Source organism: Daucus carota, chromosome 7, assembly GCF_001625215.2.
Source record: "Daucus carota subsp. sativus chromosome 7, DH1 v3.0, whole genome shotgun sequence".
In the NCBI taxonomy this organism is placed as follows: Eukaryota; Viridiplantae; Streptophyta; class Magnoliopsida; order Apiales; family Apiaceae; genus Daucus; species Daucus carota.
In genome coordinates this window covers 13,557,470-13,571,706 of record NC_030387.2, presented here as the reverse complement: position 1 = coordinate 13,571,706, position 14,237 = coordinate 13,557,470, and the positions used below count along the sequence as shown (strand labels likewise).

The 14,237-nt window shown below is 33.1% G+C and overlaps 2 protein-coding genes across 2 annotated transcripts; one reads left to right on the top strand and one right to left on the bottom strand.

Annotated features, from left to right (window-relative positions):
- The first annotated feature begins 3,941 nt into the window (after positions 1 to 3,941).
- Positions 3,942 to 4,500, top strand: LOC108195764 (DNA-directed RNA polymerase V subunit 7). Its single transcript, XM_017362714.2, has one exon. The coding sequence runs from the start codon at positions 3,942 to 3,944 to the stop codon at positions 4,458 to 4,460; it is 519 nt and encodes a 172-aa protein (XP_017218203.1). The 3' UTR covers positions 4,461 to 4,500.
- A 359-nt stretch (positions 4,501 to 4,859) lies between these two features.
- LOC108195276 (uncharacterized) lies at positions 4,860 to 6,931 on the bottom strand. The gene is made up of 3 exons (XM_017362233.2): positions 6,223 to 6,931; positions 5,329 to 5,951; positions 4,860 to 5,244 (listed from the first exon to the last, which is right to left on the bottom strand). Exons 1-3 carry the CDS (start codon positions 6,881 to 6,883, stop codon positions 4,999 to 5,001), a joined length of 1,530 nt encoding a protein of 509 aa, XP_017217722.1. The 5' UTR covers positions 6,884 to 6,931; the 3' UTR covers positions 4,860 to 4,998.
- Positions 6,932 to 14,237: the final 7,306 nt, after the last annotated feature.

The window sequence follows — 14,237 nt, the reverse complement described above, 5'->3', positions numbered from 1 at the left end:
ATTGATGTCAGTCCATAACATTTATTCTACAATACGAGACTACTGCTTTTTAATTAGTTTTGCTAATATTTTGTCGCCGTCCCAGAACAAGGTGTTAACACATATCAGGATTACGTCTGTGGAACACACAACAAATTGGTGTTATACTGCTTGCAGTGGATGCTGGAAAGAAATCAAATTGGAAAATTCAATCCCCGTTTGTGAACCATGCAATAGGTTCGTCCCATACCCAGAGATCAGGTAATTAATCCATGTAATGCATTAGTTATATTTTATATTAATCAGTACTTTTAATATCAGGCTTACAAAAAATTACACACTAAATGGATTTCAGATATCGCATTTCTGTCAAGGCAGAAGATGCCACTGGTGAGGTACAAGTAATCCTCGGAGATAGAGAAGTTAGGACACTCATCCTTAAGAGAGCTAGACAACTGCTGGAGGAGGTACACCTTACTTTCGGTTCTAAATGAAAAGTTAGTTCTACGTAATAATTTTACATTTGCCATTGGAAATGTTATTTCCTATAACATACAGCATGCTGGAAGCGGGGATATGCCGCAATGCTTGAAGACTCTAGCTGGAAAGGACTATAGTGTTGTACTAAACATTAAAGAAATGAACATATCCAAGTCCTTTCATGTTTACTGGGCAAGCAACATATGCAATGGATTCATCCGCTGGGGAGAAAAGAATAGAACTGTTGATCAGGAGAACACAACATCCACACAGGTTAGATCTTATGGCACATACATACTAACATTTTCATTGCTTGGAGTTGCTATCTTTCTAACTTCAATTTTTTTCTTTCAGAATCAGCCTACCACCTCCACAAACACTGGACAGACTACCACCTCCACATACACTGGACAGGGTATTTCTGATCTCGACCTCGCATCCACCTAGCACTAAAACCAGATGCAGCATATCGAATTTTGTGTTTTTGTTTATAGCCAGATCAGATGTAACTAAGTTGTAATGATTTGGCTATCTGCTACCTTATGTAATTCGGCTTGTGTAGAACAAAATGATGCCAGGCATCAACAGGCATTCAGAACTAATTAAATATTTAATCAAATCCCAGCTTTGCATTTCTACTTTCATGAACCATGGCAAATAGATTCAATTACTACTTCCATATGTATCACTAACTACTTATATATGTAACCAGCCAATGTGCTGCGGTTTTCAAACTTTGGTAAAACAGTACTGGCAGAGACAAAGTTAAAGCAAAAGCTTGACCGTTGCAGAGCACTATGGCTTGCAAACAACATATACTTTCAAATACGAATCCAATGTCTACACACCAGAAGCAAAAGCACACTTTCTGGACAAAAACATACAGTCCATATGTGGTGAAAGCAAAATAATAGAGCACCAAGCAGAGGAGTACTCATTTAAAGTGCGAAGATTCCTTATGATAACAGCTAACATCCAAGGAAGAAACAGTCCTCACCATTAAAGCATTCAAAGAAATATCAGTTTAAATACCAGTCTGCTTCAAAGCAAATATTCACAATAACATGGACAACTTCCCATATCAAATGATAGCAAACCTACGCCCTCACACTACAAATGCATGGAGGATTAAAGTCCGAGTATCAAGAATGTGGCGAACTTTAAATCGGCATGGAGAAACAGTAGCATTGCACTTGATTCTCATTGATGAATTGGTAAGTACACATCTATCAACATAGAAATTATACATCCTCATAGCTTAGAACATTACTAAATTGACTGTCACGCTTGCAGGGAGGCCGCATTCATGCATCGATTCCACCACAAAACATCGATCAACTAGAGATTCATCTTAATGAAGGAGGAACCTACAACGTGCATAATTTCGTTGTTCGGCCATATTCAGCAATGCAAACTGAAAGATGCTTTCAAAATGATATATATATACAAATGTATCATATGACTGAAGTTTTCGTTACTGGAGGGGTAGATTACATCCCGGCTCATATATTTCAATTCACTGATTTGTCAGCTATAATCAATGCTGCATTGCAAAACATATTCCTCATTGGTGAGCTCTATTTCTCAAGTGCACGCATTTACCACAAGTGAAGCACTTTCTAATTGTATGCTCTCTTATACAGATGTTGTTGGTATACTGCGACAATTCCAGCCAATAAGGAACTTCAAGAACAAATATAATCAAGAACAATCCTGCATTCGATTTACGATCAATGACATGCAGTTTGTGCTTGGAATCTTCATCTCTAATTTTATACAAAGACTACATGTACAACAATTTAATTTCTTTTTCCTTCTTTTTACAGTACTTCAGCAGAGGTTACATTCTACAACGAACTGGCTCATTCTTTTCATCAAGCAATCCAGCAAGCTGACGAGCATCCAATAATTGTTATCATTTCAAGCTGTCAATCCAAATTCATTCAAGGTACTTCTCAAAATAGGAAATTATCCTTTTCTAATGTCTTCGTAAAACATTGTTAAATTTGTGTTTTAGGTGAGCCAAAGTTGAGCAACTTGCAAGCAACAAGATATTTCCTAAATCATAATCATGAGGCAGTGGAGGATTTGAGGAATGCATTAAGGTTGGCAAATTGGCGTCTCCACTAGGCTTCTTCAGTATCTTTCAGCAACAAGATGAAATCCCTGTTATTTCGTCATTTTATTTCTGTAATGAATTCTACTGTGTGTAATATTATATGGTAACTCGGTACTTTGGCTATCTTTGCATTCGGTCGCCTCGGCATGTTCTGCAACATAAACTCCACCGTGTAATCTACGTGTAATCTAAAGTAATATATGTATCCTAACGTGCAGCTTCGCGTAGCTGCTTTCATGAAACATGGCATAAATAGTATCAGATTGTTTCTTTGTTAAATTGAAAAGCCCAGCAACGCGGGCACAAAATCTAGTCTTAATAATGGTGGACCCCTCTGCAAATGCAACAACCCCACCGATCAAAATCTCCCAAACATATCAATTTCCGCACTTAGCATTGCCATCGGCACACACTAGACAAACCCCATAAATATACATCATTTAATTTGAAACGCTTCGGTTTCCCGGACATGTTCTCTATATAACGTAACTTTTGATTTCTAGCTGTGCAGAGAAGCAAGCTACTCTGTATCTACACTGTGAGTCTTCTTTATGTTATTTTATACAATCTAAAGCCCTCTTGCCAATTCCTTGTTTCGTTGGTTTAATTTTCTTGTGACTAATGCTATTTAGCCCTTACATTGTTTGTCAGTGCTGTATAGTTTGTTCATGCAACAAGTCCTTGATTCGTGTTAATAATATTGCTGGCTCTGGAGTGTCTGGTCTCGCTTGTTACTATGAGATGTAGTGTTATTATTCCATGCTTTTCGAAATAATCGTTTTACATAATCTCAAGTGTAATTGACTAGTTATATCCAGGGTGCTGGACTACAATCTAATATATCTTGCATCTCACTAGTTGTAAATCAGGGTTTTAACTTTTATTCTTTTAAGCTTTAGATAGTAACTAGTTGTAAATTAAGCTGATTTTTGGCAAATGGAAATTTCTTATTCCTCGGAATTCTTTGTTGACTAACATTTGAGGTATTTAAGAAGATCACTACCAATAGTGGATCTGCAATCTGTGGATCTATCAATGACTACCAATGAGCAAGTGAACTTGTGAAAATTGTGCAAGTAGTGAATCTATTGCATTATTTTAAAGGAATTTAGGAATGAATTTGTGCAAATTGAAATTTTTCCTAGTAGCCCTGCAAAAAGCGTAGCTCGAGAAAAATTGAGGTATATGTTACGATGTCTTGTATTAGACACATGGTAACATTACACTTTAGGACTATTAGGCGTGCTCAATGTAATAGTAGTTGATATCTCAGGATTCTTATCTCATGTAATTTTCTTTACTACCCACTGAAAGAGAGAATATATTGTTTATATGTTCGTGATGTCTTAGGTTTGTTGCCAAAATGTTCCTAAAGGCACAATTGCAATGGAATGTTATAATTCCTGCTGAGAATCTTGATGCCGAAGGACTGGCACTGCAGAAGGCAATAATAGTCCGCCTTTTGGGTGAATTTTCTGCTAAGAAAGCTACAAGCACTCTTGGTTATTTTGTTGCAGTCACTACTTTGGACAAAGTTGGAGAAGGGAAAGTCAGACAGCACTCAGGGGATGTGCTCTTTCCTGTAACCTTCTCATGCATCACCTATAAAGCTTTTGCTGGTGAGATTCTAGAAGGAGAAGTTTATAAGATATCCAAGAAATTTGTTTTACTGAGGTGCGGACCACTTGAAAAGATTTTTATGGAGATGCAGGGTTACAGTTATGTTCCAGGTGAGAACCCTGTCTTAATGAGCGAGAAGTCATCAAAGATTGAGAAAGGTGTCAAGCTGCGTGTTATGGTCATTCGCGTTATGTATATGGAGGCTGAAAGGGAATTTCAGGCCTTTGCCAAGTTGGATGGTGATCACCTAGGGCCTATTTGAGTATGAGAAAGTTACTAATATGACCTGGTCTTGATGTGTGTCATCTCACTTCAACATTAATGTAAGGAAGTAGATTCCTTTCTCCTTGTTATAGTGTATATTTTTGTTCAAAAGTTCAATGTTGCGCTCTTTTCTCAAATTAAGTATCATGTCATTTAATGGACAAAAGTTTGAGTGGAAGAGTGGAATTAGAAATCCTAAAATCCCAAGCTTTCCTAGTTTCAATGTTTAGCCATCTTTAAATTCATATGTTCGCTCACCTGTAACAGTTAGCTAATAATACGGTTCTCCAACTGTTTTTTTTTGTTAAATGGTTCTTCAACTGTTTACTTGGCTGCAGATGCATTTTGTAATGCCACTGTCTAGATTGATACATATCCCTTAAAAACTGGAAGCAGAGAAGTAAAACAATGTAATTATTCTATAATAACTTTTTTATTAGATCATCATTATTGGCTTATTTGCTTTAAAGCTTCAGAGATAACAGATCAGGTCCAAGCATAGTCATAGACTGAAAGCCTTCTTTTTGTCGTCATTCTCACAAGTAGCTATCATTTTGATGCGAGTTGTGGCCTGATAAGTTGAATAAGTTTGCTGCAACTGCTAACATTATTGTTGCGATGAATGCAACAACGAACTTACGTGTCCCACTTAATATCCTCGTCATTTCAAGGTTTTCATCAGTCGCATATTGACGTGGCAAACACTTGTACATATCAAGTTCTTTGCTGAGGTTCAAGTTCTGAGCAGCACCTATCTGTACAAGTAAATTTTTAACTTTCTCCTGCAAATAAAAAAATTCATAGTACATAATTAGGTAAGTTATTAGTCGAACTATATAGTTTTTGATTGCGGTTTCAAGTCATACCTGTTCACTTCCACTTCCAGAATTATCGCCACAAATTAGATCAAGAGGAGTGTGACTGTCCTTGTTTAAAGCATCTCTATTTACCAACTTATGTTTTATAAGTGATGGCACGAAACAACCATGCTTCGCGGCATAATGAAGAGGTGTGTTGTTGCTGACACCCTTATCATCATCTGAAAGAAACTTATCTTTTTGATTCAAAGCTGTTGTGTTGGTGCTGATACCCTTATCAACATTTAAAAGAAACTTATCCCTCTGATTCAAAATGCTTTGAATCATCGGACACCTCTTTAAGATATATTCAATCACGGCCTTATGATCATACTCCACCGCGAGATGCAATATATTTCTACCTTTTTTGTCAACCATGTCACAGGAATAGGGACAGTATTGGATTAGTTGTTTCACTGCAGCAAGATTTCCAAGTTGAGCTGCAATGTGAAGAGCAGTTCTTCCACAGCTTTTATCTGTTTCGTAAGCTATGGATTTTTCTTGTCCAGTAATAATATCTTTTATGATTGCAGAGAAATCAAAATACGCCGCATAGTGTAACGGTGTCCATCCATCTTTGTCCTTTGCACTCGTCAAATTCGATCTGTTCTTCAGTATATATCTTACACAATCTGCTTTCATTATATAGATAAATGTCAGTATACAAATATCTTCAGCAGCTAGAAACTTATTACTCCCTCCGTCCGCCTGAGTTGTATAAATCGGGGGACGAGGACGCGACACGCATTTTAATGCCCCGGTAAAGTATAGTTTTATAACTTATTTTTAGGATTTTCTTTTTCTGAATAAAAATTTAATCAGAAAAAGAAAATTTATAAAATAAGTTATAGAACGCGTATAAAATTGAATGAGACGGAGGGAGTAATGTTTTACGACACGTACCGGTGGATCTGCTCATAACAGCAGCATGTAAAAGTGTTCTGCCATCAGGCCGATCATCAGAGCCAAACTCTTTCTTTTTCGAGAAGATGATCTCTAATGAGGCAACATGTCCTTTGAAAGTAGCCAAGTAAATAGGAGTCATGTGATGCTTATTCGCCGAATATTTATCGTCCGGATCTTTTTCCACCAAAAATTTCACGATATTCACATGATTATGTCGAACAGCTTCGTGCAGAGCCGACTCATGTTCTTTATTCAGCATCCTCATTAGCCGCCTATGATCATTCTTCTCTACGCTCTCCTTGTCTAATTTCTTCTCCGCGCTCTCCTCTAATTTTTTCTTCCAGCTCTCCTCGTCTGCTATTTCTGCATAATCAAGAAGCACGCGAACAACATTCAAGTGTCCGCCTCGGACAGCTACATGAAGAGCCGTTTCGCCTTTTGAATTTTTTTTACACAAAAGATCGGGGAATGTTCTGAGAATCTGCTCAACACATTCTTCTCGGCCCGACTCGGATGCAAGATGAAGGACTGTATTTTTTGTTGGTGTGAGCTGATCTCCCACTGCCGTTCTGCTGTGCTTTATCTTAAGAATATCTCTTTTGCCTGAAATGGCAGCTGCAAACAAATCAGAATCCATGTCTATATCTTGACTAGACATGATGACTGTTTGTCTGCAGATTTCTATTATGCATGCCACATTGTGAGCTATATTTATATGGCAGTGAAAGAGTTAATCTCCCTTTTGGTGCCTATCTCCCTTTCCAAGTCATGTACACTTCCAAAACGAGGCAAAAGACATTTATAAATCACTCATTGTTGACGTATTCGGTTAATCATGAATCCGATGATTCAAGATTCAACCAAGACATGTGTAGCAGAGTACATGTGTAAATATTTCAAGTTCAGGTTTATGCGCCATTTGTTCAAAAGAAGCAGAAGCTGTTTCTGAATTCTGTTTTTATTGATCCGTTTGTATAAATAAGTACAAGCATGAGAAGTTGAGAATGCTAGTTTTTCTCTAATAGATTATATTTCTTTTCTAAACACTTTATTAACTCATTTACTTCTCAATTCTAATCCACCTTTTTTACTTTAAGCAAAAAATTATTATTTTAAGTTTGCCAAACTTGAAACAAAAGTTATTCGCATCTTTAGCTTGTAAACGGAGTACTAGTGTGGGAAACTTATGATTGATGCATTCTCATGAAAAAACTTGCCGTGGATGTATATGCTTTTCTCCCACATAACCTTTCTGGTGAAAATTGAAATGCTGCACAGTTCTCTTCATTTCTTCTTGTAATAGATTCTTTGTTTGACTTGAACAGATTGTTTTGCTAAACATTACAAGAACAAGTTATATTTGTTCTTACTTGACCCCCATAAATACCATAAACACCGATCTCTAGCGCTGTTAAAATTCGTCTATCTCTCTCCATATATGCAGAATTATTCTCACCAATTTTATACAAGAACCTAGGTTTTAGATGTAACTAAATATAATAAAATAAGTTTCAAATTCAAATATAATAAATCTAGTGAATACTTTGATTGTATATATAATGTTCGATACAATGTATAAAATATTTTTAAATTCTCTTTCATAAATACGAATGATACAGAAACAAATAATTTATATTAATTCACTGATAAAATAATTAAAAGATAATTATATTAATAATAAATTTAATAGATAAATCTTTTATTAATCTTGATATTATTATTATTATTATTATTTTGACGAGTCGATATTATTACTTTAAACAAGTTTAACGAGATAAAACCATAATGAACCGAAGGAGTGAAAGGTATGATTTAACTTAGCGTTGATTTATTCTCCAGAGTCCAGGCCACCAAATACAATTCACACACACCAAAACACTCCCCAGCAAAGCATGTCAACACCACCCCCCACCCCCTCCCTCGCCACCCTCACCCGCCCCTGGCACGATTTCCTAGACATCTCCGCCCTCAGCCTCCCCCTCTCCTTCTCCGAATCCACTTTCCGCATCCGAAAAAACCTCCACTTTTTCCGCTTTAATTACACTCTAATCACCCTCATAATCCTCTTTTTCTCCCTAATCTACCACCCCTTTTCAATCATCACCTTCCTAATCATACTTGCTGCTTGGCTCTATCTCTATTTGCTCCGCGCTGAGCCCCTGCTGTTGTTCAATTGGGTTTTTGATGAGTGGATTGTGTTGATTTTTCTGTGTTTGATAACTTTTGTGGGCTTGGTGTTGACTAGGGTTTGGTGGAATGTGTTTGTGGCGTGTTTAATTGGGGGCGTTGTGGCGTGTGTTCATGGCGCGTTGAGAGCTCCCGAGGAGGGGGATGATATGGAGTCTCCCTATGGCCCGTTGCTTTCGGTTGTTGATAGTCCTAGAGGAGGTTATAGCCCCGTTTAGTTTCTTGTTAGTGTTCCGCATTTGGTATAAATGCTTGATTGGTATACTCATTCATGTTTTTTGTAATATCGCACTATTAACAATTGTGTAGTGATTGTTTGTGGTAATTATACTGTGATCGTGTTTAGAATGTACTATTGCTTTGTCTTGATGGTTTTTTTCCCAAGTAATTCTCGTGTCTTGGTTTTAAATTTGGTAATTAGGTATATAGGAAGGGGCAAATTAGTTTTTACATTTATCCTAATACCAACCTATCTTACTCTATTGATGAATGGTGAGATTGTAGATGCTCAACACATTCGCTTCGAATTTATAAACCTAGAAGTTCAGCTGTTCTGCTAAAGGTTTATAAAATATCTAGTGCTCTTGTTGATGATGATATAATTGTGCAGTCTTTTTAAGTTGTAATGGTTTGTTATCTTAGATTTATCAATGTGCTTGATGGCTTTATGGATTCGGTAATTTTGAATGTGATACTTTTGGATTGCTATTTTTATCGTAGGATTTGTAAGATATGCCTTTTCGTATCTGATTATTAGTCTATAAACTGTATTATTCAATTTGAGATGTTGTAGGTTTGACTTTTGATTGTTTTAGTGATCTTAAACATGACATATATTTTGAGGGGATTCTAGACATGTCTTAGAAGTATAAATTCACGTACGAGTGGATCTTGTAAGTTTATATTTTATAATTGAGATGTGTCATTGTGCTGCAAGATATCTTTACCTTCAAGTAGCCTCCGCGTGTTCAATATTTTAAACTTCAAACTTTGTCAGTACTGATATACTATAAGAATGGGTTTTGTCCTGGCAAGTCTATTTGTTCTAAGCATCCTTAGCAGGCCTCCTCTGGCATAGTATCAACTGCTCTCCTAAAGGGTGAGAAACTTCTAGTGCTCTTGTTGAGGGTGAAAGCAAGTTAGCTTAGAAATGACTGTGCTCTCGCGTCAATTCGTAATGGCTTGAGATTCTAGGTAAAGTAATGTCATTGATGATTCAATGTCTCAGGTAGTTTTGAAGTCTGTAACTCTTATACTTCTGGATTGCTAAATTTTATTGTAGGAATCCAGATATCCTGAGATATGCCTTTTCTTTCTGATTAATAGTCTATGCACAACTAGACGCATACAAGGTACAGTAACCTTGTTTGTGATATACGGTATAGTAACATAGTGGACTCCTTACCCTAGACAACTGAATTGCCTATAAACTGCCTGTAAGTTCATTGCTCTACAAAAAGGGGTATTAAGTACTGGTTTTCCCAGATGTTAATAAGAGTTCTTTTGCTGGTAAAGTATTACTCTAATATAAGATAAGAGTTGATTTTGATTCTTTTAGCATGTGATTCTCTCATATGTTACTAATAGTTCTGTTTGGGAAGTCTTTTTTCCAACTTAGGGTGTGTATTCAACTGAGATTTTATATGGTCTATGGTTTTAATGGATTGTATCTGATTTTGATTTCACGCGGATTCTTGAAAAGATGTTAGAATTCTTGATAAGATGTCGCCGAGTTGATGAGAGCTATTAAGATTTAAGCACAATGTTTCAAAATCTAGTGGATTTTAGTAGGATTTCAAAAATCTTAAAATACACCGAACAATCTTACAAAATCTATTATTTTATGAACCATCATATTTAATGGATTTTAAATAATTTCAATTGAATATTATCGGATTTTAAGCATAATTTAAAATAGTTGAATACAATTAAATTTTGTATTTTAACTTAAAGTTCTAATTGAATCAATAATCAATACAGTAGATATAATTTCCGGAACAATATCAGTCCACTCATTTGTCCTATTAACAAACTATCTCATCAAAGTGCTTAAATAACTCAATACAGTCTAGAACAATTATATGAAATACGAATGCCTTGTTATCTCATCAAAGTGCTTAAATAACTCAATACAGTCTAGAACAATTATATGAAATACGAATGCCTTGAACTCCTTTACACGTATTGGCTAGTATCTTAATATCCATTTCGAAGACACGTTTTTCAACTCCTAGTTCTTTCGTTCATGATAATGCTTCTTTTAAACTCACCGCTTCTGCCTTTCTTGGTTGCATATTTAACGTCTCTCTTTAAATTCAATTGACATCCCAATTTTGATTATATTTGACTAGTCTCTACATTTATAGTATGATTTTGCATCATCAATTGTCATGTTAAAACAATATATTTTATTTATAATAATTTGGAATAATAATGTGTAATTTTTAAAATATAATAAAGTATAGTAAATATCTTCAAGCAAAATATATTATAAATTCAGCAAATCTTACACAATGTATTATAAATCTAATTTTAGCCACCCATTTTCAGAATATCTTCAATCTTATAAAGTTTTTATCAACAAATTTACGTGACATATTAAAAATAAATTATAAAAATGACGCCTCTAAAGTTACAAAACATATATCCATAGTCATATTTAACCACAGGCTATATTTATCGAACTCCTGAATAACATAATGAAATGTCACATCACTTATTATCATATAAAATTAATATTTTCTTCGTCCTTCTCATTTCTTTACACCTTTTTTATATTGCTCGACACGTATTTTAAGGCGCATATAAAACATAATTTTATAATTTCTTTTTGAAAATTTTCTATTTTGTGTAAAAGTTTAGATAGTAAACTTTTATTCAGAAAAGAAAAAATTTCATAATTATTTATCAGACTATATTTTGTGAGAATATTAAAATGAATGTCGAGCCCCCGTCCCCCAATGTAAACAATTGAGGGGGACGGAGTATATTACATTAATAATAACTTAAAATAATAATAATATATTATTTTTTAACAAATCTACTTCTACTTATATATATATAATAGCCCGTTCGTGTCAAACCTCCTGAGCAAATAAAGAACCTGAACCTAACTCCGAACCTAACCTCTTCTCATATATATAAAAAAGATGTTATTCATAAGACTCGAACTCAGGAGCTCTTCGATACAAATACATCACTCAAACCACTTGAGCTACACAAACAATTAGTTTGTTATTCAAAAGCATTAACCACGTATTTTAAAACTTTTGTATTTATATTCGTTTCAATATCCTATTTATTTGAGATAAGTTATTATTTCAGTTAAGTCTCATATATTGTTTACATGATAGATTAATATCTATAAATAATTATTTACGCAAATATATTTAAGATTGAAAAAGAATATGAATAATCGGGTTCGAACCATGATTCAGATTTCTAAAAATAGATATGATTCATATTTGAATAAAAATGAACGAATTCAAATCTAACTTGATAGTTTAAACGAGTACCGATACAATATTATAGAAATTATAAGTCATGAATGTGAGAAATAAGCGCAAAAACTGTGGTTTAAGCGAGCATCTTTGAAAGGAAAATTGATGGGCTTTCAACATGGAATATGTCATATTAATTTCTTTTATTATAAAAGGCGATTTATAGAGAGATTATAATATTTTGGAGAATACGAAATAAGGTAACTGAAAGAATATTCCTATTTAGAATATTTTTTTATTTTAAACTTATGAATCCAGAATTTGATGTGCAACTAAATTTTTTTTGAAAAAAATTATAGATATAAGAATAGTGACAATACATCAAATTTGGTGTCATAAAATATATCTAAATGATGTAATTTTGATGATATATGTATTTGACATACTATAACTTGTGATATGAAGGTGAATTTAAGGAAATTCTTTATTGTTAATCAAAAGTCAACCATATAATAATAAAACGCGTTTACGAGAACTACAAAAAAGATTTGAGTTATAAATTCTACTTGGTTAAATATAATAACACAGAGAAATGAGTTATATATATTAAAGTCTTAAAACTATAATTTTTAATATGCCATCATTCAATATATAACATACCAGATAAATAAAATGATTCAAACTACAATTAAATTAATCATTTACAAATGAATTAAAATAAAATTAATTCTGAACCAGATAATCTGACGTGATACGGTGAAAACTAATATCTGATTAAACGGAACTAGAACAAGAATAATTTTTTCATAATTCAAAATATCGAATATATGACTTCATCTTTAACAATTGAACAAGATATGTTACATTGATCACTCTTAATATATAAATACGAGTATCAAAATATTTAAAAAAGTGAGTTTGCACAAAGCTAAAAAAGTAACTACACGACTAGTTAAACTAAATATTTCATGGTTTTATGAACTTCATGATGCCTAACTCATATATACTCTCGTTTTGCTATTTGAAATTCCAGAAAATCATTTGTTTGGGATCTGATTTATAACGATTACATGAAAAATCATCAAAAGTCTTAATCGACAAGCTCAAAAAACTAATTATAAAAGATTAAAATTTTATAACGTTATAATGTTATATCATACTGTATCAAAGTAATAATCATCTAATATTTTTAAATTAACAATAAAAATATAATACGTTGAAGTACTATATAATTGATATGAAAAATAAAAGGTTCGTGTCAAACTTCCCTCCTGAGCAAATAAATTACCTAGCTCCGAACCTGAGCTTAACTCCGAACCTAATCTCTTCTCATATATATAAAAAAAATGTTATTCATAACACTCGAACTTAGGATCTCTTCAATACAAATACATCACTCAAACCACTTGAGCTACACAAACAATTAGTTTATTATTCAAAAGCATTAACCACGTATTTAAAAACTTTTGTATTTATATTCGTTTCAATATCCTATTTATTTGAGATAAGTTATTATTTCAGTTAAGTCTCATATATTGTTTACATGATAGATTTATATTTGTAATTAATTATTTACGCAAATATATTTAAAATTGAAAAAGAATATGAATAATCGGGTTCGAACCATGATTCAGATTTCTAAAAATATATATGATTCATATTTGAATAAAAATGAACGAATTCAAATCTAACTTAATAGTTTAAACGAGCACCGATACAATATTATAGAAATTATAAGTCATGAATGTGAGAAATAAGCGCAAAAACTGTGGTTTAAGCGAGCATCTTTGAAAGTAAAATTGATGGGCTTTCAACATGGACTATGTCATATTAATTTCTTTTATTATAAAAGGCGATTTATATATAAAGAGATTATAATATTTTGGAGAATACGAAAAAAGGTAACTGAAAGAATATTCCTATTTAGAATATTTTTTTATTTTAAACTTATGAATCTATAATTTGATGTGCAACTAAATTTTTTTTGAAAAAAATTATAAATCTAAGAATAGTGACAATACATCAAATTTGGTGTCATAAAATATATCTAAATATGTAATTTTGATGATATATGTATTTGACATACTATAACTTGTGATATGAAGGTGAATTTAAGGAAATTCTTTATTGTTAATCAAAAGTCAACCCTATAATAATAAAACGCGTTTACGAGAACTACAAAAAAGATTTGAGTTATAAATTTTACTTGGTTAAATATAATAACACAGAGAAATGAGTTATATATATTAAAGTCTTAAAACTATAATTTTTAATATGCCATCATTCAATATATAACATGCTAGTTAAATAAAATGATTCAAACTACAATTAAATTAATCATTTACAAATTAAACTAATAAAATATAATTAATTCTGAACCAGATT